General features: G+C 46.7%; 1 protein-coding gene across 1 annotated transcript in view; it reads right to left on the bottom strand.

Moving 5' to 3' along the window:
- HIPK2 (homeodomain interacting protein kinase 2) overlaps positions 1 to 27,607 on the bottom strand; it is a 132,319-nt gene that overhangs the window by 11,060 nt on the left and 93,652 nt on the right. Inside the window, exons 3-12 of the mRNA XM_075728047.1 lie at positions 23,759 to 23,882; positions 21,469 to 21,588; positions 20,654 to 20,740; positions 19,383 to 19,567; positions 15,433 to 15,595; positions 12,621 to 12,840; positions 10,907 to 11,028; positions 6,127 to 6,269; positions 5,570 to 5,749; positions 2,604 to 2,885 (exon numbers count right to left, since the gene is read on the bottom strand). Of these exons, the coding sequence (XP_075584162.1) occupies positions 2,604 to 2,885; positions 5,570 to 5,749; positions 6,127 to 6,269; positions 10,907 to 11,028; positions 12,621 to 12,840; positions 15,433 to 15,595; positions 19,383 to 19,567; positions 20,654 to 20,740; positions 21,469 to 21,588; positions 23,759 to 23,882 (1,626 nt within the window). The remainder of the gene's footprint in view (positions 1 to 2,603; positions 2,886 to 5,569; positions 5,750 to 6,126; positions 6,270 to 10,906; positions 11,029 to 12,620; positions 12,841 to 15,432; positions 15,596 to 19,382; positions 19,568 to 20,653; positions 20,741 to 21,468; positions 21,589 to 23,758; positions 23,883 to 27,607) is intronic.

Here is a 27,607-nt window from a genome sequence, read left to right as displayed (position 1 = left end):
GGCAATATTTGCATAAATATGGGTGAGACGATGCATTCTTTGCATGGTTTCGTTTTCAACTCAGATTCTGAACATTTGGGCACTGATTACTGTAAAGAACATACTTCACTGTCACTCCCATTTTGCTTGGAGCCAAAATAATACAGAAGAAAACTTGGGGTTACTTTCCTAAATGTGATGTGATTTCAGTGGAAAAGACGTCAACTTTGGCAGTGGCAAAGTTCATTGGTATTAAATGCTCATACACTTCCTTGACTGGAAGCTACATTCTTACTCCAGTTGAGAATCTGATCTTAGATATGCCCAGGTCAAAAGGCACTGAAAGAGTTGATTTCACTCTCCTGGAGACTTTAACCAAAAATTCTCATTCTGGACATGCTGTTTTCCATCTGTGTCTCTGCCCCTAATTCTCCACTCGCTCTGGTTACATCTGCACAGGCAATTTAACTCACTCTGGAATTCCAAAAGGTGGCCGAGAACAGCCCATGTCTGCGCAAAATGTCTCTACATGGCTCAGAAATTAAATCTAGCTCTTAAGCTTTGGCCTTCCAGGAATGCTGCCGCACTGGCACTCTGTATAGATATGCCATATGGATACAAAAAGTAGCCAGGGATCTGATCCCAGGCAGGAACGTGTCCTGAATATGCTTTAGTCATATCAAAGCCAGTTTGTTTATGTAAGTCTGGCTCCTGGGACTACTTTCCTAACCCCTCGGCAGACCTTGCCCAAGTATTTAAATACCCCAAACTCCCAACTTGATTTCCAGACATTTTCCAGAACTTTGTTCTGTCTGTCTCCCTGGAGAGGTGCCGAGTGAAGAAACCGGTCAGATGGCAGCAAAGTTGAAGCAGAGGAGGCAACCATTAGCTGAAGTGGCTGCAGGATCCCAGCTCTTCCCTCCACCCTGCTCTGGACCCAAGACGATAGCCAGGTGGTAAGTATAAGTATTTGCACATAATTTCCCAAAGCCTGGGATCAGCACCGTGGGTAAACATGCTTGCAAATAGCTCCCGTGAGACACCTGCCCTCTTCATGCTGCCCCACCTCACAGCCTTAGTTTTTAGTATCTCTTTTGTCTTGCCCTTCCTTTCCCGTAAGAGCCCTGGAAGTGGGAGCTCCTTATTTATAGTCCACCCGACTTCCTTGCTGACCTTCATTCAACTCTTTCTGGAAACACACTTTCTTTTCCCTACCAAACTAAGGAATACTGTAGCAAATTTTTTTTTTTTTGAAAGTGAAATGTTACGCTGTCCTGTGATCAATTCCCCACAATAACCATTGCATTCACGGCAAGCCTGAATGTGAGAGGCACTGAGCTTTCGCTGCCCAGTGGAGTTCACTGGTTGGGAGAAGGGGAATGGGAAGCGGTGGTGGCTGGCAGGAGGCAGGCGCAAATTGCAGCCCTAGATGCCTGAATCATGTGGCTCCTCTTTACAGATTTTTAGCTCCTTGAGGCCAAATGCATCTCATCTGTTCTGTGCACATTTGCAGTGCTCCACTTATCAATACAGTGCAGAGATGCAGAGATATAGATAGATATCTCCAGTGATTAAAGGAAAATCTGCCGTGGAGCATGTCCTAAATAAATAAAAAAAAAATAATTCTCTCTCAACAATAGTGGAGGGATAAGGTTAAAAAATTCCTAGCTCGGTTACCAACATAAAGATGGTATAATTATTCAGCTGTTTGCAAGGCTACTTCTCTACAACTTACAAAGCAGAGTGATGTCTTGTGACTGGCATCAGATGGGAAACCTAGAGTGCCTGCATCTGATGAAAGGTGCTGAGAAGACAGTCCTGGAAAATTAAGTCCTCTCTCATCCACAGTAGATGATCAGCAGAGGCAGCTGTCCTGGGCCGCACCGTTCACTCCGGTGAGTGAATTCTCTGAGAAGCACACTCAGTCACCAGGGTCTTTATAGCCTCATCTATGCCTCTCTGCAGAGTCAGTCAAAACGCCATCAGTTTCTGCCACTTAAGGCCAATAGTTGAGGGATGTGTTGGCAACACAATCAGAACTCACCAAACCTCTTGCAATGTATTTACCACTATCGAGTGTTTATGACACAACCACTAACTGTTTTTCAGGACGTTTTTACGCAAAATAGCACATATGGTAGGTGCCATTTAATGCTCTTTACAGATGCCTGGATCACTTAGAAAGAGAAGAGGAAATGTTAAGCTACCTTCCTTCCAAGCCCTTCTTTTTTTCTTTGTTTTAAACAGCTTTAAAAAAAGAAGAGGACTTAAAGAGGCTTATCACCATAGGATCTCTAAAGTCTCCTTTCAACAGTCTTGTGAGATAGAGAAAACTATTATTTCCTCTTACAGATGAGAGACTATGGCACAGAGAGACTACTACACTTCTCCAAGGTCACACAGCAAATGTACAGCGCAGTAGGGAACACTACCGAAGTCTGCAGACTCCTCAGCTAGTATTTTAGCCTCTCACATCATCTTTCCTCTCAAATGAAAGACGTCCTGGGTGCTGAGACCCAACTGTAGCTCCTGGGACCCTACAGCAACTGCTGGAATTCTCCAGCACTTCTCTGGCTCTGCCTCTCTGTCCTGCACACGGAGAAGAGCAGAGAGCCGCTGCTCACCTGGTGGGTGCATGCTTCTGCTCCTCCTCTTCATCTGTGTCGCTGCTGATAGTGATGACACTCACTGCGGGGCTAGGGGTGTCAGGAATGATTATCGTCTGCCGCTGCCGCTCCCGCGTGGTGCTGGTTGCCACATCGCCCCAGCCGCACGTGACGGAGGTGCTGCAGGCAGGGCTGTTGTGCACCATGGCACAACGGGGAGGCGTGTTTTCCTTCACTCGTTTCGACCGCTGAGGCGAACTGATGGATTGAGAGGATGAAACTTCATAGGTGGATGCATTTCTGGAAATGGGAAAGGTCGTTAACTGGTTAAAACTCGGTTTGCTTAAGTTGCCCGTCGCCATGGCTTTTGATTCCTGGTCTCTGATTCAGTGGCACTGATTTATGGAGTCTAGGAAAACTGCAAAATTGGCATAGTCACCTCTTCAAAGGACAGAGTGCCTCACATGACTTATTCATATAATTGGCTGAAAAGTAGTTTCTTTTAGTAAAAAAAATCAATTTTGTTTTCCCTAGAAGTTTCCAAATGAGAAATGCTGCCTCCCAGGAGTCTGTGCTGGGAGGTAGAGGCTGGTCACACAGCCCAGACATACAAAACACAGGCAGGCATGGTAGGGCTGTTGCAGAAGGAAGAACAACCCAAATGATAATCCCTTTCTCCTCTATCCTGCATGGATGCATCATGACCAGATATTTTTTTCCAGAAAAAGCTAAAGGTAAAATTAGAATTTGTTGTGGAAAACAGCAATCATTTATCAGGAAAACTGCCTTTCTTAGTGGAAGATTTGATTTTCTGTTTAAGAATCTTTTCAATTAACATTTCCTGCCCAACGCTTCATCCTCTAGGATAGTGGAGTCCCATGGATGAGAGCACGCAGACGGGAGGCCAAATACTCAGTTTCATTTCATTCCCATCTGAGGCAGGAGATACAGCATATATAAATCACAAAGAAAAGAACAATCTTTTCGTTGTGCAGTAGAAAAACATTCTCAAGTCCTGGTTTTTTCCCAGTCTTTCTACTTCAGCTTCCCTGCCTGACAGTTGGAAAGGGCCCAATTGGATCAGGGATCTGAACACAGAACCTGTCCACCAAAAAGTGCAGCACAGGTCTGCAGATGGGAATATTTACCAAAGCACACTGACTAAAGCCCATTTCACTCATTTCCCACATTTTCTTTCTTCCTTTCTTTTTTTTTTTTTAAAAAAAAACCCTTTTATTTCTTCTGCCTATTGCAGAACATTCGCAGATTCAAAAAGGAAGCAAAGTTCTGGTTTTGTTCTACAGTGGGGCCTGGGCTGCATGTTCAGCTTGGCCAGAAAGCTAACAAAAGGAATAGGTGGCATCCATCAAAAGGAAGTCATTATGGACCTATCGCACTATACCAACTTACACAGGGTCTTTTGCATAACAAATGGCTGCACAGTAGCATTTGCAGTGCTTTCTGAATACCAATGAGCAGCGTGGAGTACCCTCCTCTCCAAAGGAGCACATTCCTCATTTGGCTACAAAAACTTAACAATTAATGAAGCTGTAGAACCCCCTTGCTCTGGAAGTGTCCAATTCCTCCTGGGCGCTGCCACCCTGCCCCGGGAGAGGGAAGGGCGAGGGGAGGCCCGGCACAGGCACACTGCTTGCAACAGGTGCCCTCTTTCACCCGCTTGCTGGGGATGTAGCTGCCTCCGCTCTACGTTACGAATGGACTAAGACAGCTGGAGCCCACCCAAAGTAAATGCAACAGTAGAGAGCACATAAATGGGAAGGATTTAAATAGTGGCCTCGTAACTAGAGTCAAATTGGTTGTGAACTCAGAGCTCCTCTGGCCCCAGTACAGTCACCCAGGAAAACCACAATGATCCTCTGTTTTTGCCACGGCACAAGCGGTGACCCATTTTGATTCTCTCCCTGCACTGTTCTGTTTTGTTGGTTTTTTTTTTTTTTTTTTTTAAAGAAACGTGCTAGTTTTGCAGCCCAGAGGACTTTTCCCAGAACAGCTGCACATACACCTTAAACAGCCTTGTCCTCTAGGCAAGATTACAGGGCTGTGACAGGCACTGCAATCATCCTATCATTTGAGTTGTGCCACATAACATAGCATGAACCGAAACCCAGTCTCCTCCTTGCAGAGCCAAATGGTCCTACTGAGAGTCAATAGATTTACGTGTCTAAGGACTGTCCCTGTATGAGATGTCCTTACAAAATGCTCCCTGTTTTATGCTGCCACGATTATAAAAAGGCCAGTGTGGGTATCTGTTGCTGGCATGTACAGTTGAAGATAGGGACCAACCACCTATGTTAGGAGCTAGAGAGCTTGAAGGTGGGCTAAAGCCACCCAAGTCCTCCACTCTGCATGGCATTAAAGCTCAGAAGATAGATCATCACCCTGTTGCTTTTGAAAGGGCAGATCTTGTATGCACACATCAGGCACGTGTTCCCGAAGATGCGGTCCCCTGGGGGTGCAGCACCCTGTGGAAATGCAGACACTGCACTGCGGGAGTGCTTCTTCATGATGATGTGGTAAGAAAAGGTGTGGCAACTGGGCATTGCACCACGCTGACCTGAGAATATAGCTACATTTTTAATTACAATGACTACAAGGCCTCAGGTAATCACAGCGGTGTAACGAGCTACACAAACAGGGCCCGAGTCTCCCATCCTGCATCCCCTCCAGCCACTAACTCCTGCACAAAATGATGCTCACTGGGTATAAAATGCACCTGACTACCTCTTAACCCCTGCTCCCCCAACTTGGGTCCAGAAGAGGTGAGGCAGCAAAGAGTTCGGTCACAAAAAGCGTCATCTATTCACTCGCGGGCCATGGAACAAACTTCATTTTGCCCCGCAGATGTCAGTGAATGCCACCCTCGTCAGCACGCTTGCACTGCAGGGCTGCACTCAGGACAGCCCAGGGACGGACTCCTGCCGACGCCACGACCAACGCCAGCGCCGGGAGCCGTGCACACTCACCGGGGTGCCGACTGGTGCTGCTTACTCTTCCTGGCGGAGGTGGCGGCGGCGGGCGGCTGGCGCATGACGTGAGCAACACCCACGTTGACGGGCTGGGCTGCGGGGAGAGTCACATGGCTAGCTAACAGCGCGGGCTGCTGCATGATGGGGTTATAATGGCTGCCGTGAGCGTGGGTGTTTCTGCAAAGGGGGGAGACAGGCACATGTTTTAAAATGCAGCTGGCGGCTCTTCAGCAGGCTCTTTCACAGGCTCCCACCGCCGTCACTGAGGCACCCTCCCCTCCAGGGCCTGTTGGGCTCCCAGTCCCCCCAGGAAGGAGCGTTTTCCCCAGGGAAGCGACTGAAAGGAGCGGCGTGGGCACAGCACTCCGCTTCAGGGACGGGCAATGGAGAACCACCCATAGCTCTGAGACAGGGGGGTTGCAGGCTGCAGCCTCCTGCCCTTCTCCTCCCGCTCCGCAGACTCATGGGTCCCCATCCCTCCCACCCCAGCTCTTCTCATGCCTCCTCCAGCTCTGGTGGGTACTTCAGGGAGCCTCCAAGCGCCTCCACTTTACCTCCAGTCTGCCAGTGGTTGGGTGCCCGCCATGGACTCCGGGATGACGGTCGCGTGCTGGACAGAAGTGTGGGTGGCCACCCCGGTCAGCTGCTGCCAGGCGGGAGGGAGCAGGATCTGCTGAGTGCCACTGGGCCACGCTTGCTGTCGGACAGAGGGAAAACAACTTCTTAACAAGAGGCGTCATACACTGAGCGTGAGCGGTGGTCCGTGCTCAGCTGGGGCTCCTAATAACGATCATGGTCATAGTACCTAGCTCTTACCACTTTTCAGTCATAGATGACAAATACTGTTAGGAAACCACAGTAAAAGCAGTAAAAGTTATCAAAATAGAGAGCGCAAAGGAGGGGAAAAAGAATCCTCGCTGTCCAAAGCAGCAGCTGTGTTTTAGGTTAAACTGGGAATGGGAGGGATTGAAATTGGTCAGCATTTCAACCCAAACATCAAACTCTTTAGCACCTTTTCGACTCTCCAGATCAGCTGGGCACGATGGTCCCATTGTTACTTTCCCCCTCCTATAGCCAGTTTTCCTTCCCACCCCAAGAGGACCTAAAGAACTTGAGGAACTAAAAGGAACTAAAAAGGAGAATGAACTTTTCAAGGATCAGAAAAGAGAACAGGGGGGTGCAAGGCTTTTGCAAGGAGGGAAAAAAGGTGAATTTGGGGATACCAAAAGGGAATGCGCATCAGTCGCCGAGTGCTCCTCATAGGGAGCATCTTGTTGCACGGGCCAAGGAGCCCAGTCACCTGCTTCCAGCTCACCAGGTGCCCCTGGCCAAAGCAGAGCTGAGCCATGCATGCCTACACATCACATGCCTGCCCTCTCCACGTGCTTTCTGGCTTTTTCTGAGCGGGTGCCCCCCTTGCACGGGTGGAAATCTCTGCCCTGTGAGTTAAGCCATTGCTCTGCCCTGCAACCATCCCTCCAGCTGCGCTGCCACAGGCATGACTCAGGTCGTCCCGCTCCAGTGACTCCACACACGAGTCACACGATTGCTTTTTTGACTTGGGAAACTTTCTTTGCTACATGCTGCCTGAAGGCGGCTCCGGCAGCTTCTCACTGCCTGGGCTGGGGAATGGTGGGGCGGGTACTGGCTACGGCCCTCCTTAGTCCCAAATGGCACCACTATATTGGACCCATATTGTGTTATCTCACAGCTCTAAGGAGGCTACATTTTAAAGAGGGGAGGCTACTTCCAGGCATGCATTTGTCCTCATCTCCATCCTCACAAGAATCCTGTTAACTATCCCCATAATCGCCTCCTATCCCCCAGTAAAAAAAGAAAAAAACCCCAGCAACACCCCCCCCCCCCAAAAAAACCCAAAAAACCCAGCAGTACCCCTCACCCCCCTCCCCGAAAACCCCCCTTTTCCCAGGTCTGCTCTAAAGTTTGGCTGTCTTGTAATTTTCCTCGTTGCTGAGTTAGATGCTACGGTGAGGCCTCTCAACAACATCTGCAAAAGATGGACAGTCACTGGGCTCCTGAGAGCTCTTCATCTAAGGAGCCACAAATACGTACCAGTGCTGCTTGAAGCAGGTAGGAGGAAGAGGCAAAGACACAAAAAGATCAGGGAGGAAAAAAGCTTTCCTTTTTTTTTTTTTCTTCTCCTTTTTTTCCCAGCTTTCATTTAAAAGAGGAGACTAAACTACTGTTGCAGCCAGTCCTAGGGGACTACCTGGATATACTTGCAGGGAAAACAGCTTCGTCCCTTTTCAGGAAGAGAACTGAACAAATCTAAGTTCCTTTCCCAACTGCAGCGCATAAATTTAGATGCAGTGTCAGGGTCCAGGCACAAATTCCTCACTTATTAGGTAAGGACCACTGAATCATTTAATCTGCAGATAAGACTTGTCTAGGCTGATCCACTAGCACACTGCACTGTGCTTACACACGGGAGGCTTGTGCCGGCAGCCACAGCCTGTTCTCGGTTATTGCATTACTGCGAAATTGTGCCGCCATGGCGGAGCGCCACGCTGGCCCCTGCGTTTGGGAGGTGGTGGGTCCCCCGGTGCAATGGAGCTCCCACTTCGGATGTAGAGCAAGAACAACTAATGGAATAAGCGTGTTTGTTCTGAAAGCCAGTGGCAGGACCTCCGTGGGAAGAAGTGTTGTTGGGAAGGAGTTAAAAGGAGAGAAAATCAAGAATTCAGGGCGTTATTCAAGGACAGGGGACAGTTCTAGGTCGCGTCATGGAAGCCTGCCAGAAAACTGTACAGCTTTGTCTCTTTTGAGATCTGAAGCTGCAGAGAGCTATTAGTAAAGACAGGATCAGCCTCCTTTCACTGGTCTCTGTGCATACAGTATGTGGACCAACACTTGCTTGAGAGAGTGAAAATAGACCCAGCGAAGTTACAAATAAGTTACTTTCAGCACTGGCTCTGCAGCTTGCAGGCTGCTCGCTCTGTCTAGCTCCACGCCATGGGCTGCAGACACACGGCTGCCAGAGATGATGCTCAAAATCCATCACTGCCTCTGCCCTGGGTCCCTCCAGCTCCTGGAGCTCCTTCCCCTGTCCCTCCTCCGGGACTGCTGGTCTCGTAAAAAATGCACAGGGAGAGCTGGACGCTGGCTGCGCTGGGATGCAGTAAGGTTTTCCCAGCCACAGCCATCCTGATGCGGTCAAGCACAGCGACCTGTGCCGCGTGCTGGGCAGGGGAGAAAGCTCAATGGCACTACACAGTGCTGGGAGCACAAGGAGCAGCATCATGCCTAACCAGGGGGACAAATAACGCGGGTGAAAAGACAGAAGCAGGCTCCGGAGGCGCTACGCTCTCTGCCGGGGACAGTCCCTCTAGAAGTTGGAGCAATTGCACGGTCCGGTCTGAAGAGCATTAGATAAGCAGCTGTGCATGAGAGGAATAGCTCTCTGCTGAAAGAGACACACACAGCCGCTCAGAGATCAGATGTGACTACAATGCATTACAAAGAAGCTGTGTTTTTCCATTCAGGAAACTGGAATTGGGTACAGATTTGTTTATCAGACCAGCTGCTCAGCCCGAACCGAGCGAGGCCTGCGGACACCAGATGCCACCGGCATCAATCAGAGCGCCTTGCCATCAGAGCGGCAGCTAGCATTTCTCATCACATGAGACAGACAGATACATCAACAGGCAGACTGCCTCTCTTTTATTAAATCAAAAATTAGAAATCTATGCAAGGGAGGAGTGTTTCTCAGAAACAGCTTAAATTCCCTTGTGGAAGTGACAGTGAATAAAACGTCAGTATAAAGTACAACAGGGGCAGCCCACGAAATGGGAGTTCACGTAGCAGGGGCAGCACAGAAATTGGTAGCAAAGGTTCTTCTGAACATTCCCTCCCTCCCACAGACTGCACGGTGACCCCAGCAAGGCCACCTTGAGAAGAAAGAAGGGGCTGGTGGTCTCAAGAACTTTCAGGATCCTGCTGCCTTTGGGATGCTTCAGTCCCGACCCTCATGCCTTCAAGCCCCATGTAACAGCACACCTCAGGAGGCCTGGCAGAATGGCGGGGGCGTGCAAAGCTCTGTCACCTCCTTCACCCACTGCCTTGGCTGACTTCTTGCACAAGCAATAGGTGCCTGCAACCGTGCCTGCACAGACTGCTGCTCGCTTTGCCATTGTTTTTGTTTCCCCTGCCTCTTCGTCTCTCCTTTCCTACTAAACAAGAGAGCTGGCCCATGTAGGTTGTTACGACAGGCTGCAACAGAGATAGGTTCGATGTTTCAGACAGCCCTTTAACAAAGACTGTTGGGAAGGGGCAGGGCACATTAGCTAATGGAAATCACACAGGCTGCAAGTTGTGTTTCGATCTGTCTTCACCAGATAAGCGCGACTGGCAGCTGGCAAAGAAAGGCAATTGCACCAGCAGTCTTACCCTGGCAATGCACAGGCATAAACCCTGAAGTCTGCTGGTACTTGACTGCGTACGAACGCGCTGGCATTAATGGAAGCATGGCAGATCAACCCATCCTGAGTCAGAGGCATGCATTTTTGACTTGTAGGTCATCTTTTCCAGGCTGCACAACTTAATACTAAGTATACTGGGTGCTTTTTTTTTGGCTGCCAGAAACATGCTTGATACTGGCAGAGGTGCCATGGCACCAGCTGAAAACCAGTAGGGGCAGATTCACTGAAGCCAGCACAAGGAGGGATGAACTGCTTCTCCTTTTTGAGGAGCTGGGGTTCGCATTGAGGATGTGCACCTGATTGCTGGTACCCATTCCCATTTGTTTTTTTTCCTGGGAGGAACCATGCTTTTCCCCTGACGCATTTTGGACAATTGTGCCAACAAGTGCTGCTGACAAGGAGAGCTCCTTGGCTGTGGGGCCCTTGCCTCTGCCCCCTACACCTATCTTGTAACTTAAGAGCAGAGGGGCAGCTTGTAAAACAGAAGGGTGCAAACTTAAAGCATGAAAGATATTTATCAGCAGCATGCAATTCACCAGCAGAACTCCTGACCACAAACTACCACTGAGACTGCAAGTTCAGGAGGATGCAGGAAGATTATGACCGGTTCCTCCTCAGCAGAGGCCTGACACAGCTTTCCCTGAGGCTTCCCACCGATTCCAGTGGAGAAGCAAAAGGAAAGAAGGTCTTTCCAGATGCTTGTGCAACTCTGACATAGTCTTTGAGCTGAACAATGAACTGGGGGATGTTTGGACATTTCAGAGAAGGCTGGAGACCCTTATATGGCTGCCCAAGTCTCCAAACTGCACCACAGAAGGCCCTCAAAGAAAGCTACTCTCCTCAGCCTCCAAGAGCTAAACACCACAAAAAATGCCTACCAAGCTCGGTGCCTTACCTGTGCGAGGAGTCCTGGCTGGATCTGAAGAGGCTGGGCCCCAGGAGCCTGAGTGACAATGGGAACGGCGTTCTCCATCCGAACTGAATACCCAGCATGCTTCGAAGGGGAGGCTTGTAACCCTGTTCCACCAGCAGAGAAGGTACAGCATTAGTCATCAACAGCATTGCTAGGAACGGGGGTCTGGTTTTCAGAGGTGTCTAAGGGCACTCGCTGATGTCCACTTAAATTGCAGTGTTCAGTACCTCCGAGAAATCGGGCTCTCAGAGTCCCACATATTCCACCCCAGCCCAAAGATGTCCATCAAATGTTGATAAACATGATATATGCATAAGGGTGCAGAAAAGACATTTTCAAAGACATTAACAGATTAACTGAGTTCATATTTTTAGGGTACCTCAAATCCCTGGGAAACATCTCAATACAATGTGTACAGGGAGAAAAGGAAGAAAGGGGAAGGAATGGCTTCTCTTCCCCCATGTTCTCTGTTTTGACAACAGAAAATGGTCCTTGCCAGCCCAAACCCATTGTTATGTGAGAATGCTCTCCTGTGACCCAGGTGCGACAGCAGGATGGGAATCCAGAACTGTGCACTCACTCAGCCTTGATGGGAATAGGCGATTTTCTCTTGCACAGCTTCTCAGGACTTGTATTTAAAAGGCTCTGATTTGACCGTGTAATCTAGCACACCCCAAACTCCAACCCTTGCTGACTCAGCCACGCATTAACCTAACTGAGCTGGAGGAAACTTCCCTCTCCACCACCTTAGTGCGTGACACAGTCTGTGCTACCTCCTCTGCTTTAGAGCTTTCTCAAGACAGCAAGTGGAAGATGTTAGCTTACATATTCTAGCAATACATTTTTGAAGTCAAACCCTTGAGATGCATTTTAACTATGTAGAAGAGGTCTAGCTAAACTCCCCTAGTTCAAAAGAGCTTTGATGATCTTGCAGGACATTTAACAAGTGCCTAGAGACTGCTGCGCAGACACGCTTGTAGAAATAAAGAGCAGAAGTTGCACCGGCTGAACCAAGGTCTATTTAGTCCACTTCCTACAGATACTTGGCCAGTTTTTCCAAATTGCTACAGTGTGTAAAGTCAAGAGAAGGACAAGTGGCTAAATCTGATCATCACCCAAGTTGTCTGGCAATGGTACCTGCCACTGGTATACACAGGCAGAGCTGTTTGCAGCAGGGCTGGAGCTGAAGGAATTGTACTGATAAATGGCGATGAGCATCTGTTACACGGGCAAACCCTCATCTCCACCAGCACCACGCTCCCTGCTGCATTAGCCTCCTGAGTCCCCCTTTTAACAACCAAATCCCTGAAAAGTGATGAACCCGTTATTTATGCACTGATTTATCGTTGCTGTGGGGGCAAGTTTTCAAGTTCACCGAAGTGAGGCAGAAGAGCCTTAAACGCTGTTCAAGGCAAAGGATGACAAATATCACGTATTCTCCCCCAACCCCTTCCACAGTGCCTGCCCCACTGTTTTAGACCAGTCACCTCCAACCCATGATGTTGGAGGTGCCTGCAAGATCCTCTGCTGCTGCAAATATTTCTATCTGCAACAACCTCATTGCTCTTATGGTAGAAAAAATGCTGGCCTGTAAATATGCTCTGCACTAAGGAAGCTTGTTTCCACCAAGAGCTAGAAGAAACAGCGGCAGGGAGGGAGCAGCGACTGGCCAAGACTTGGCAAGGCTGTTACTTACCTTGGAAGCCTGGTGGGCAGACGATGAGAGCTTGCTGGAAGGGGTCAGGCCGGGCACAGATCTGCGCTGTTCCTGTCTGCAGGGGCATGCTCCGCTGGGCCACCGCAGCCATGGACGCCGCTGAGGGCTGGTAGAGTGCAGATTGGTAATTTAGTATGGAGACCTCGGGGTTGGCTAAGGAAATAGTGGCACTGGAGGAGGTGGGAGCCAGGTTGGTGGTCTAAAGGAATGACGGGAATTAAACAAAAACAAACAAAAAATGAGGGAGATGGGTACGTTGGAAGAAGCAAAATCCAAAAACAAAATAAAAAAGCAAAATAGTGTAAGATAAAGCAAAAAAAAAAAAAAAACCAAACTAGCAAACCAAAACAAAATAAGGGGTAGAACAGGACACCGAGGAGCACAGAGGCAAGGGCAGCAACAGGGAAAGGAGCACAATCTGCCTGAGTAACCACAGCTGTACCATGCCACGGGACCTCGGGCCACGCAGCGCTGCTGTGTACTGCTCAGAGACATAGCGCGTTCTCCAAAACAGAACTGTAGCCCCATTTATCTCCCAACTGGCTCTGATTTGCAGCATACAGAAGATGGGTTCAGCAAATGTTACTATCCCCCAATCATGTTGTTCTCTCATCATGCACATAGCTCTGGAAGCTCACATTTCTTAGGTAAAAGAAACTCAGCACCTCCATGCCCTGTGAAGACTCATCCCGAGAGTGGAGACTCATTCCAGCCTTTCCTCTACTTTGTATCTAAGATGGCACATGCCCCTTGAATTATGTTTTGAATTTGAAGGAATTAGAACACATAACAGTAGGTAAAAATAATACTTTCGAAGTCTAAACTGCTTGGTTTGACTTTAAAATCTCTCAGAGCGAAACTCCAGCAGGGGATGTTGCAAAGCCACAAAAATCAGCCCAGTGTTCTGCAAAACATCTAGGAATCTTAGGGTGATTTGTTTTTTTTTTATTTGGACTGAGTCTGTAACAGTTGCAGACAAACAACCCCTAAACAGCTCTGCCACTGCTCTATAAAAATATGCCCTTAGCATTCGTGTCTGGGCAACTAGGCTCTACCAGACCAGAACCCACCTTTCTCCTCCATCCAAATGCACCAGCATCACTGCTGGAGAGAGGCGAGACAACACTTTCTCATGGTGAACATACAAACCCAGGATGAGGCTTTGATCAACGCTGCAGGAGGCAGCAGGCTCAGCATTTCGTGCTGCCCTGGTTGCCACTGGGCCTGGGAAGGGTACCCATGCTGCACTGCCACAGCCACGACCACAGCCTCGAGGGATGCGATGGCGAAACACTTCCTCCTCCTCCTCCTCCCCTCTCTGTGCAGAGGCAGAGAAGCGCAATCTGTTCCCCTGTGCAACACACCGAGCAGCAACCACGACAGCTCCCACACTCCTAATCTCAGGAGCTGCAACTGGAAGGAGACAATCCCCAGATACTTTGCAGAGACAGGGAGCACCAGAGAGCCAAGGTGACTGGTATGTTGAAGAGAACGGTGAAAGGTTTAGAGCTTGTTCAAATTAAAACACCCTTCCTGGAAATGCTTCTACCACTTCTTCTAGGAACACTGGAGATACCGCTTCTGCTCACAAGACACATCCCTTATGAGAATTCAGAGATTACCATGGACCTCCCCAGCCAACAGCCAATCTTAACATCAAGTGACTTGTGAGGAAACGAAAGCAAGCCTGCATTTCCTACTAGCAACTGTGGTACAAATGGTGTCTCTGCCCTGCAGCTGGGGCCTAGGGGAGCATGTAGTACGCATTTCTTAGTCAGCATCTCAGAAACAGCCAAGAAAGGGAACCAGTGTTTGTAACATACCCTATCACACCAAGCCATGACCTTTCTCTGTCTGCATCTGCTTAACAAATTGTTCCAAAAGACCTTCTGTGATCACATGTATCGAGAACTGAGTAATGAAGTCTGGTTTTCTGAGTGACACAGGAACACCCTGTACATCTACACAGACTCCTTTAGTTCCCTTGTTTTCCAAGCACCATTTCCAAAATGCCACCCGCAATCTCTAGAGTGCATATTGAGCAGCCTGTTCCCAACAGGCTTAAAAGGCAGCAGCTATTTCTTGAGCTTCAGTCTCCTAGAGTGCTATCCCTCCAGTTTCCTTTCAGTGTTGTAATACAGTACCGCAGTAAACAACTTAGCCTGCTAGTCACATAAAATTTGTCAGCTCAGCACCCCCCAACACTGGGGCCTGTAAAACTAATACAAGAGTCCAAAGCATGATTACAAAGCCAGAGCCCACCAGAGTGCAATGTGTTCAGAGTGGGGATACATGCACAGGGTCCCCACGTCAACTGTGGCACCTGGAGTAAAACCAATGAGAGATAAGAATAAACATTACCACTAAACTCTTCCTTCCTGTTGATCAGTTACAGTGCTGTGTCTGTTATAGAAGTGTTTAAATTCTTTTACTTCCATTTGAAGAAGTGCTGTAAGATCACAAATACTTTTGCCTGACCCAGGGAGTGCAGTCCTGCTTGCTGCATTAAGGGACTAATGCGCTTTTCCCCATAGCAACTTCCTAAGTAAGCAGGATTTATCACCCCCAACAACAATATAAACAATGAGAGCAACACTTCACCATTGCGCAAAATGTCACAAGATTACCACTTGCCTGAAGAAAAGAGAATGAGGAAGAGCAGAGGAAGGAGAGTAAAAAAGTACCATCTTTTTGCAGGCATGTTAAATGGGATGCTACTTTGCTTTTCATCTTCTAGACCCTACTGACGTAAACGTTTCAAGCACTGGCTGCTTCTGACTGATGCCCTTACCTGGTTGTGGACTGTGTTCAGCTGGTTGTTAAAAGTCATGGTCAAGTTGGTCGATGTGCTCGGGGCTACATGGGTGATGAATGGCGTCTTGCTCTGGTTCACTGTGTCATACATATTCACCCGCCGCTTGCAAATCTCCATGTTCTGGAAGCAGGACTTGACACTGTGTAAGGAAAGGGGGGACAAGGAGGAGACAGAAAATCAACCAACCAACACGGGTAACAGTTCATCACAGTGGCCCTGCATTAGGTCTCAACGGCAGGCTTGGCACTTCCTCGTAAAGCCCTTTCCTGTTTTATGCAGGTCTCTCTTAAACAGTGAGAGTCAGATTAACCCGGTACTGAAGAGGGCCAAATGGGTGTCAAGATGGGAGGGGCTGCTCTGGGACTCCTGGGTGCCCCCATGGGTCTGAGCACTGCAGTGTAAGTCACAAAAAGCAAGCAAATTGGCTGCTCTTTAGGTGGCAGGGCAAGAAATACAAAGTGGCTATTTTAAGAGTGAAAGAGATTGAGAACAAGAAAGGCAGACAGATACTGTTTTTTTTCTGATGATTGAGCCTGAGAGGAAAAGACAACTCATGCTTTCTGCCTCAGTGTAAGCCTAAAGGTAGTTTTACAAGTCTTTTGCAAGGAATAATTTTACTGTTCTTGGTCACTGAGACCCCTGAAAAATCTTACTTGTTCCTTTTAAAAAATAGTTCACCGAGAGCTGAGTCCAGCCAAGCGGTTAAAACATTGCCCCTGTCCGGCTAAACACTTCCGCAGATGCTTATCGTAAAGCACATGAGCTGTCCTCTTGCAGTCAATGGGACGATTCATATTGCAAAAGGTTATGCCAAATCAGATTCATCAACGCCCCAAGGGAATCAGGTTCTGAGGTTATCTCAGACTGAGAATTGGATCTCTGGGGGGAAAGATTACAGCCTCTTCCTTTACACAGACTTTCCTTTAAATGTTATTGATATAGCAATGGAAATTTTGAGAAGTATCATATTTTGTACCCCAGTAAAGGAGATGAAATACTCTCTGCATCGCTAGAGCACTCTAGGTGTCTGGTGCACGAAACTGCCAGTATTTCATTTTTATAATTGGGACACCAAAGCATACGGGGTTTAAGAGATAGCAACATAGTGATCTTGCGCAAAACTGTATTTTTAATAAAATCTCATTTTTCCAAGGTCTAAAAACCAATATGGGTTTTCCACAATTCTTCTACAATAATTGTTTTTACAAATGTGACCTCAGAGTCTGAAACACAACTCAAAAAAGTATAAAGGCATTTATTTTATTTCCATCATCCCAACCCAGAAAAATAGGAAATCCAAGCAATGAAAATCAGCTGTAGCTGTAAAAAATCCGCTGTATGCATAGTTTCTTTTGTAATGATCTGAGCTGTTAAGAGGTAGGGGAGGTAAACACAGCCTCACATAACTTTTAAGAAACAAAATGTCCCTTCAAAAGAAACAAGCTCATATGATCCCTAGGGTTGGTCAGGAAGAGGACCTAGATCTTTTTATCCCTGTCTTGTCTCTTACTCACATGGTCATCTTTCTTCTCTTACAGGTAATATCTTGATAACTGGATCTGTGCCATAAACACCTGCAGACAAGACAGGCTCAGGACACTGTGCATAGCTGCGCATTATGTGCATTCATTTAAAGAACTACGAAATACCTGTAAGTCGCAGAACATTCAGAAAAATCAAACACGTTTATCAAATGAATATAGAAGACTATTGGATTGCCTTTTTCCAGTCAGTGTATGTATATAATTCTCCCTCCAAAAAGCAGAAAGCACTGGAAAGAGTATATATTCTGTACACGGTGAACTCTGTGTGTTACCAGACAGTTTTAGATAACAAGGTATAATCTCCACTAATGTCATACTGTGTTCTCTGTCTTTACTTTAAAATAAACAAAGGAAAAAAAAGAAGGCAGGGACAGAGCAAAACACGACAGAAAGACAGAAACCCCAACAATTTAAGAGCCAGGCAGTTAAATACGTGAAGCAGGGAGCTAAACTTGCTTTGCTGTTTGCTTGGAAGTAAGCAGAACAGCCCCTCTCGGGCTGCTCAAACTTGCATGCCACAGCATAGATTCCTTTCAGAAGCTGCATCTTCCATATATTTTCACTTTCTCTGCTGCCTGATTTACTTTCAAGAGAGATTACAACTCCCTGCATCTCTTGAGGCTTTGAAGTTTCTGTTCTCAAAACCACAGGCAATCACAGACAAAATTTCCATCAACCTGCCATGCTGGTTACAGCTTATTGCTCCCTTTACCAATCACCGCTTCCAACGCGGAGGGGCTGCGTGGGGTTATGCACCCGGCTGGCACAGCATTTAGTATTCAGAGACCTGATGTTGAATTTTTTATTCGGGTAAAATTCTCACTGCTATCGGCCCCAATGATATTTTCAATCTTTCTGGGGCTTTGCCTGAGCAGCCACGAGTGAGCACTTCAAAACTGAAGATGTGATTATGGTCCATTGCGTTAGTGGAAGTATTTCTGATGGCAATGCACTATGCCACAAATCTCTCCTATCTTACACAATCGGTTGTTGCATAGTAAGGAGGACTGTTGCAAATTAGAAGACTTTAGTATATGATGCTAACACTGTTAGAAAATACTGTCATTTTTTAATTTATTAATGTTTTTATATGACAATTACTTTCTCTCTGTTTAGCGCAACAATCTCCCACCTTGTTTTCATTACATTTATCACTTATTATTTACTTACAGATAGCAATACTCAAAGATGTCTGTGCAGGGTAAGTCTGGGTCTACAGAGATCATGCACCCACTACCTTCTGGTAAGCAGCTGCTCTTACCTTGTGATAAATGTAACAAAGAGGCAGCTACAGCTCCTTCACAGAGGGAAAACTACCTTAATTGAACTTGAAATACTGCAGGTAAGAGCACACATATGGGCAGGAGAGGTGACACAGTAACCTGTTGCTCTGCAGCACCCACACAAACATACTCTATGGGTTTTTAAGCAGGCCCTTTATTTTCGTACCTGAGCTCCTCACAGCCTTTAAACACCCATGCACATGGCACCCAATGAAGTACAGTGCTGTGCCGGTAACTCTGTTCTCCTGACGAGGTGAAGGGACAGCCTGCAAAAGCACCTTGAACTGCAAAGTGCTGTAGAGTAGGATGTTCAAAGCTCGGTGTTCCAAAAGCTTTGGAAAACTCCCACTACGTGTCTGCCTTCATTTGCACCTGAGAAACCTACGTGAACCGCCCAGGGGACAAGAGCAACATGTTGGGCACAGGTTTCCTGCATTTCAGGCTGCTGCGCTCCGCAACGCAGCCTTAGGAGAAGGGGGAGCCAGGCTTGCAGGCATGACACTTCTTCACAACTCCATCGGGCAGCTGAGTCCATCTCCATTCCACAAATGTGTCAGCTGAGGTCAGGGCATCGTGTTTAAGGTTACACAGGCAGGCAACAACGCCGAAAACCGAACTCCTTGTCCTGTTGCCTGTGCCTGTAAACCAGCCTGCTGCAGAAAAAGCTCCTCCCTTAAAAAGTAAACAGCCCCAAATTGATGCCTGCAAGATGGGAAGGTTCTGGGAGGAAGGGTCGGCTCCCCACTGCAGGTAAGGTTGATTACTGCAGTGACAATCAGGACTGTATTACTTTGAGATATACTGATACTTTCAGTACTAATTGCATAATTTCTTCTGCATTTTAATGCAAACATATGTAATTATTGAATATTTACATAATGAATGTAGCACACTCTGCAATGTTTTAAATGCCAAGCACCAATAACACAATTCTTCCAACCTTAAGAGCTGGCAATCCTCTTTATTTTAACCAGAAAAAGATTAAAACTTAAGGTTTAAGCATCTCAATAACACCCCTTAGATACATTTGGTCTTCACCACAACCAGCTCTCCTTTTCACCCCTCAATTCAAAACCCAAGGGCAACAAAAGCCACATACTGTGTGCTGTGAGGGAAATCCAGCAAGTGCGTCATGGTGACAAAGGGGTGGTTCAGAGTTTCAATGGGTGTTATTCTCTTATCTGCATCTATCGTCAACATCTTCTTTAACAGATCTATGAACTCCCGCCGGTCCGCCTTTTCCACCAACATATCACTTCCTTCCAAATCTGTTGTCATGTTCACCTAAAGGAGAAAGGACAAGGGTGAGCACCGAAGGGAAAGAGCAGATGGTCAGGTCTCCAGCAAACTGTGTTTACTCCTCGTTGGAGCACATGACCTCCAAGCCTCCCTGTCTAAAGGGGTAGTTGCTGAAGTCACACGGCAGACTCCGTGGTGGCTAGTCATCTGGCTTGTGCATGTCAGATCTCTAGACAGACTGTTAAGTGTTCAGCCCGCTTGGGTCAATGGCTAATGAAACACTTAGTCACCCTCCACTGAAGATGAACAGCTTCCATGTGGTAGCAGGCAAGCTCTGATAATCAGTCTATTTATCATATAAAGGACTGTGCTATCAGATACTTAACTATGTGTCCTGTAAGCAAAAGAAGATATATAAAATAAATAAAAATTGTCAGTAGGTTTATGGGAAACATCACATTCATGTATCAGGCGCAAGGAAAAAAAAAACCCGTTATGTTATTTCATCCATTTATACAGTCCTCCCTTTCTGCATGTTTGCTTGCGAACGCTACAACATCTAGACTTCACTAGCACAAACTCCAGTTTGTACTCGTGTTGTACTAGTTTTGTGCGCTAGTTTGTTTGCTAGCACAAACTCCAGCTTCAGGAGTGGTTATGCTGGAATTAACTTTCACAACCACACGGAATCGACACACTGAATTAGTACTCCGCATTTCCCCAGATAGCCACGTTTTACAGACAGCACGCTCTTCTGCAGCCATGGTAGTTATTTCCAATGTCACCATTTTACAAATGGAAATATTAAAGCACAGAGAAATAAGTGACTTGCCAGTGGTTGCACAGAGGAGCACTGGAGAGACAAGAGAATATGCAGGATTTTGACAGTCAGAGATGTAACTTAGCTGCTTTCCAAGGCTGCTTTACTAGAGCACATTGAGCCCACATGCCCCTATATGCAGTTTCCCCTACAAAGCAGCACGTTTAAGCTGATTTGGTAGGCATAATCCTGGTAGCTCTCAGGAGCTAGCACAAGAACAGGGTACACAGAGAAATCATGTAGTTGCCCTTTGTTAGTGTTGCCCGAAAGCATGTGAGACAATCTTGCTGGTTACTCACCAATGCTCTTACCTGTGCCATATCATCCAAACAGTTGAAAATATACTTTCTTGCTTCCTTCGACTTAATCCCCGTCTCTGCCTCGTGATCATCTGGCGTCTGCCCAAAACAGGAGACAGGCATTGACCAGAACTGCCCTGCAATCAGCTGCAGGTTATGTACCACTTCCAGCTTGTGCCTTACCCTGCCCCCGTAAGAGACCACTGTGTCTCCCTTGCCTGACCAGATAACATTTACACTGTCTCCACTATGGTTATATGACAGATTTTGTGTCACAAGGTGATTTATCTCTCCTTTTTCACTTCAGAGGATCCTCCCAACTACAGTGAGAGTCCCAAAGGTCTCTTACGCCCACCCCAGCATGAGGCTCAGCAACCCACCCTTACAGCCAGAAGCCCACCGGCCTCTCTGCTTCGGGACTGAATGCAGCCAAACACGCTGCTACAAGAGACTCAGGGCTCACTTGCATTACTAGCAGTTTTGACTGTCAGAATTAAAATGCTTTTTTTTTTTTCCCCCCAACGCATTAGATATTAGAACAAAGTCTGCCCAGGGCATGTTTCATTTAAACTACACATCGATTCATTGACTACTTAGAGGGAGATTTCCAGGTCAATTCTGGACTTAAATTTCCCACAAAGCAATGCCAAGCAGGAGGGCTAAGGGCTCCATACTTTGGGGATGGCAGTTTTACCTCAGGCTACAGGCACCCCAATGTCTGCGCTGCATTGCAAAAAGCAGAGACCTAGGCTCTGAGGTGACCTGAATACCTCCTCACTTCCAACCAACAACTGCAAGGTAAAAGAAACAAGGGGAGGTCTTCCTACCTTCAGCCTCCACAAAGGATACGGTGAGTCTGTATCCCTGTTGAAAAACCTCGTAGTCTTTGTCCCTGCACTTAACAAATACTCTGCTGGTAAGCCCTGTGTCTGTGAAATATAGCGAATCTGTAAGAGAAGGATGAAAGGTCACTGTTCATCCTATGAAGATCTCTGGAGGTCTTCCTTGAAGGAGGGCAGGAGGCATTTAAAACAATAGAACAAAGAAAGAAAGAGAAAACGTAGCACGTAGTTAGACTTCACCAAAAAAAAAAAAAAAAACAAACCAAAAAACCCAGAGCAAGGAATGAGAGGAAAGAGAATTCCCATATGGCATCCCTCCATTTATCACGTACATCACTGGAAACTCACCCTTATGGTACGCTCCCACAAAGCCTATGGATAAAGGGAGGAAAGTCCCTAGGTTTTAGAGGTCAAAAAGGAAGACCCACACAGAGATTTCAATGGGGTGTTTCACCACTTTGCACCTTTTTATGTCACGCTCTCCTCTCCAGGAGGTAATTTCAACAATTTGATATTTGCGCTCTAACTTTCGCTGTTTTTACCCCCAGCTGTGCACACAGCCTTTCCTAGGAGCAGTCTGATGTTCAAAACGGAGGACTATGAAGTGACTATCTTTGAACTTAGATGAAATACACGCTCAAATGAACTGACACCCTCATGGTATGTAAAGTACTTCATCTCTATTGCCTACATGACTTCATTTATTATTTGGGTTACTTCCATGAGTATGACCTCGCTGGCACTCACACAGCTAAAAGATACTACACATGTGTTTCCAGGATCTCAGACTTTAATTTATTTATTCAAAGCAGAAAGGTACTGTGATTACACAATTAGAGACCGATCTCACACACACCTGGGGTGCCATACGAAACCTTGACTTTGGCATCTCCTGACTCCTGAATGTTTCACTCTGCAAAACTGCTGCAAACTCTGCAACTACTAAAAATAGTTATCTACTCTAGAAAATTCTAAGGAAGAATAGAAAGCAGTTTTGAGAGAAGAGACAGAGAAGGGTACAAAGAATTAAATAAAGGCATAAAAAGCAGCCGTGGTTTCAAAGACTTCCAAGCACTCAGGACCTGGTTCACTGAGCATGGCTTGCTCGGCTCTGCAGCTCCTTATGTCCATTGGAGCTCACACACCTGAGGAGCGCCAGGATTCTGCCCGCAGCCCAGCACCAGCGCTGCAGGGCAACTCAGGCTGCAGCAAGGGGCCAGGATCAGCCCTTACCCCTTTCCCAGCTCCCCAGGAGCCCTCACCATACTTCACCAGGGGAAGCTTTGTGCTGGACAGTTAAACTGGGCAGGCAGGTATGGTGATTTCTTTTTCAGCTGCATGTTTTATGGCTTTTGGAGTGCGGCAGGGAGGAGAAAAAAAATCTACTTTTCATGCTTGGTATGTGATTTTCAAATGCTCCTAAGTTTTTCAGCTACGTCTGATTTCCTTTGGAGTCACTAATGGCCCTGCTCTTCACTGCGGGTTATTTCCCCTGCCAAATTTCACCTTGAAAGCTCTGACTAAAAAAATACTAGTTACAAAAGAAGAGTCAAAGAAACATTTTCATATATGAAAAACTTATTTATTACCCTGCTCTTTTTTTTTTTTTTTTTTTTTTAATTTTCTAAAAGGAAAAGACTGTTTTCAGGCCATATTTGCAGACAGCTAAGATCACCCTGAAGAAGACTATGGGAATGGAAAGTGATCATCAGCCCTGGCTCTAGCAGCCGCTGCGCTATCAGTTTTAGGACTACAAAAGGAGCGTAAAAGCCTATAGGGAGAGAAGTGTGACGGCTTATATTAACTGGGAACCTACACCACTGTGAAAGTTCTCCTTCCTGTCATTGCTTTTAATATGCACCCTCATATAAGGGGTTATGAAACACAGCAGAGTTCGTGAAGTTTCTTCTAACAAATAAACCCTTATTCAACACTTGCTGTTACAGCAGAGAAAGGGTGCCTGCTCTGCTCAGTGAGGAGAGACGTGTACAGAACTCTCCAGTCAACGGCAGTGTTGACTCTTGACTGAGATTTCACTTAGGCAGTCAGGTCTTACAAGCCAGCGTACCAAACAGCACACTGGTTACCTAGAATAAATACCCCAGGTGGATAATGAAAAAGTTGTCTTGGGGGGGCAGGGGTACGAATCACATATCCCCTATTAGCAAAACAGGAAAAGTTGGCATCTGTTTACTGTGACAAAAGAAAGGGAAAAAACCTCCAACCCACGAACATCCGTGCTCTTACCAGCATCCAGGGCAATATCCATACCCACCTGATCATACTCCGAAGCTCCCGGGTACAACGGCCAGCCCAAGAACAGCTCTGCAATGACACATCCCAACGACCACATATCGATTGCTTCACAAAACGGTAAACCGAGGATGATTTCAGGGGCTCTGCAAAAGAAGAGGTTAGCAAACATCAGCAACGGGAGCAGATCCGCTCAGCTGGCGTAGGGAGGCCCGCGCAGAGCGCGACGCTGCCCGCCGCCAACAAGTGTCATTGCTCCGACGGAGCCCAGGGCCCCACTGGCCACCGGCAAAGCGTCTGCTAGCCAAGCATTAGTCGGTAAATATTTATCCTTGCAGAAGAGTCCTCTGGCAGCATTTTGCCAAGAGGCAGTCCTATGTTTCGCAGCAGTTTGCAAAGGAGAGAACTGCCATTATTTGCATTCGGCAGGTGGGAAAACGAAGCACAAAACCAACGTTGTACATTCAAGGCCACCCAATTAAGGCCCCCACTCGAGGCTCTCGGGCCCAGCTTGCCGTCCTGTGGAGGAACCGTGTGGACGCCCTGCGGTGAAGCATCCTCCGTTCACGCAGCTCGGCAGGCTTCACAAACAGCCAGACATTAAATAATCATTACAGGACTGGTATAAAAGGATTACAGACTTTTTAAACAAATGGATGTAACCATAAAACAGAGAAATAACGTAATTAGATCTATTAGACCTAAGCCTTTTCCTCAGGAGGAAGTAGCCAAGAAGCCTTTGCTTTCCAGTCTGTCCCAGGCGCCTGATTAGATTTCCTCTTCCTTTCCAGCCCAAACAGACAAAATGTGGCGACACTCCCACTATGCGTTTCCTGCTGGCTTCAGGAGATGCCCACTGAGGCACCTCTGGCTCAGTGAGTTTTGGTGTTAGCCCTGCTGAGGAAGGAGAGGACAAGGTAAAAGCTTTGCTTCAGCTCTCCGGGCGGATCCCCAGCCAGGGCATGGAGGAGACACCCAAATAAGCAAGACCAGCCCCAGCTCAGACTTCCTCAGGACCTTAAGGTGAGGGTCATTTCACCTTTCAGCCACGTAGAAGTCAAAGAACTCAAATCTTAGCTAGGTACCGTGCAGACCATGCAGTCAACGGAGACGCCCTCCCCACCCCCCAAAGAGGGATTTGTCCCACTGTCTTGGGATGGTTTGACTCTTTCTTCACTGAGGCTAGACATGCTCCCCAAACTCCAGTGGCCAAGGTGAGACAAGACGAATCCTCCCCTTAGCGCCCCAAATGCTTTGCATTTCAAAAGCAACTTCTATGTGGAAGAATCAGAAGTATCTTACAAATACTGAAAACCTTATACAAAACCCACCTCCACACACAAACGCCTGCCTTAGTTTCCCTACCTCAGCCCAGACTTCCACATGCAGTTAAAGTGCCATTGTTCCTATTTTACACAGGGATCACCTACGGCTTCTCTCTTGCTCTTCTTGCAGATCTTGCAAGCCTTTCTTCTACAAGCCCCAACTTCTGGAGTCAGGTGATGTACAACAGAAAGAAAAACTTACTTTCCCATACTCCTCTAACTATATATATATATATATATATATATATATATATATAAAAAAAAAGCAGAAGACAGATGAAAGAAAGAAACATGCATTGCTGTAAAACTTGCATCATTTTAAAAATAGCCTTGGGATTTCTCGGGCCATGATGCACATTTTGGGAATGCCTGGGGTTGACTATTGAGCAAATCAAGTGCCACCATCCAGAGCTGGAAACAGGGCCCGTGGTTCCCAGTTTCCCATCTGTCATCAGGATAAGATCTGACACTAGTGAGATCATACTAAGGATTACCAATTGCAGTGGAAAATATTATGTTTTAATCACGCCATTACACCGTCGTGTGAAGACAAGTCGTTAGCCAAGAAACTGAGCAAAATGGGTAATTTTTTCCAAGGAAACAAGCAAAGGCCCTGTAGCAATAATCCATGCCCCATCTTCAGTCCACAAACTTCCCCAATTTTGGGTTGCCTGGTAATGACAAAAGCCCAAAACTATCTGTTCTCAAAACATCAACGCAGATGTAAAACTAACGGGAAATTCTGCGATTTTAAGGCTAGGATGCTTTGTGCCATTCCCACAGAAAACATGCCAGAAACTTAAAAAGAGGCTACCCTTAGCCCTTCTAGCTTCATCTGTGCTTGTTGTTCTCATACCCCACTGTTCTTCAGCCTATCATGCCAAACTTTTTATTCTCACACCAATCTCTCCTTAGGAACAAGGGGTTAATTTTCCTCCTTTCCTCCCCATTCCATCATCCCCTGCACACTACTCGACACCTAGACAAAATGCAGAGAGAAAAAGACGGCTATGGTGACCTGAATCTCATTACTATGTAAATCCTGCATTCAAAGCCATCTGCCTCTCCCTGCCTGCCTTCCACATTGTGAACGAAATGTCCCTGGTCACTAATGAGAGCTCAGCCACGCATCGCCTGAACTTCAAATCCCTCCCACTAACGCAACTGGAGGGAGTGGAGGGGTGAACTATTGGTGGGATATTCCCAACGTGATATGGTGTAGAAACCTCCCTGTTCATAAAAATCGCTTGCACTGCTGTCATATGCAGCACACGCTTCCTCCCCTCTCTCCCCACACTTATGCTGCCAACAGCTCCAGACCCTTGCAAAAAGGGGATGACCGAGAATTTGAGGTTCCAAAATGTCTAAATTTTTTTTTCTCATGAATCTTCAGCTGTCCAGTGGTTTTCCTTAAAGCTCCAGTTTCTGGAGCGCAGCAATTAGGAGAGAATTTCTTTTTCATTCACAAAAGAAGTTTTGTACCTCCACTGTTGGGAAGAAAAGCACAAAACCAGTGTCCATACCATTTAGACACATAAAAGGCAACTAAATGGAATGTCATTCATTATATTAAACCAGATGTATCATTGTAGGGAAGGGAGGTTGTGAGATAGTTTTGTTTTATTTTACCTTTTTGAAAGCTGGTATTTGCATTAATCAAGCCTAAACATTAGTTGCAGTCTTTGCCCGTTCGGTCCCAAATAGATGATAACTTTGGAACAGCGATGGGAATCCCTGCGAGAGCAGGGACAGGATCGAAGTGACATGGTGCCCTACGTACACCACAGCCAGCGTTCACTGTGGCTTTCTCCCAGCCCTGCCTTTGCATCATGACTGCAATTTTTCCATGGACAGGGAGTGGCCTTAAGACAAAAAGACCGTGTTAACTTAATTAAGCAGTCATTAAGACACCAAAAGAATGACAGGTATCAGACACCACACAGGCTTCCAGATTTTCAGCTAGCAGGCGCCTCCTGTTTGCTGTGCGTTAAGAGAGAGCTGGAGTCACCCCAGGAGGAGCAATGGTCTGCCTGCCTGCCTGCTGGCACTCTCTGCTAATGGCCAATGCCAAGCGTTTTAGTGAAGGATGCTACAAGCTCTGTAATGAAAAAACTCGTCCACTGATAAAACACCTTCCAAACCTCTATTGGGTGGAAATTGTTCTGTATGTTCAGTTATGGATGCATAGACCCTTCTGCACACAGACCTTTATCTAACATGTGGAACTCCTCTCTTTCTTAACATATACATGTCAATTTTTTAAGACAAGGTGAGATCTTGACTTCAATCACACATTACGGCACAGAGTTCCACAGGCAACCTTCTGCTTTCAATAGCAACTTAACTCAGTTCTTTAAAGCCTGATTTTCCCTCACCAGGTTTAAATTTGTCACCTCTCACTTCATATTCACATGGATCGGCCTAGAGGTTGTTAAGACAGAAGGACTTGAATCACCTTTCTTTTAGCATGAGCTATTTTTATATCTCTGCCCTGTTCTCCCGTGTTTGCGGCAGCTTCTGGCTTATCAGTGTTCCATCCGATGGAT

The sequence above is a fragment of the Pelecanus crispus genome, chromosome 1 (genome assembly GCF_030463565.1).
Source record: "Pelecanus crispus isolate bPelCri1 chromosome 1, bPelCri1.pri, whole genome shotgun sequence".
Lineage (NCBI taxonomy): Eukaryota > Metazoa > Chordata > Aves > Pelecaniformes > Pelecanidae > Pelecanus > Pelecanus crispus.
The sequence above is the reverse complement of the archived record's forward strand: the minus strand, read 5'-3'. Positions and strand labels throughout refer to the sequence as shown.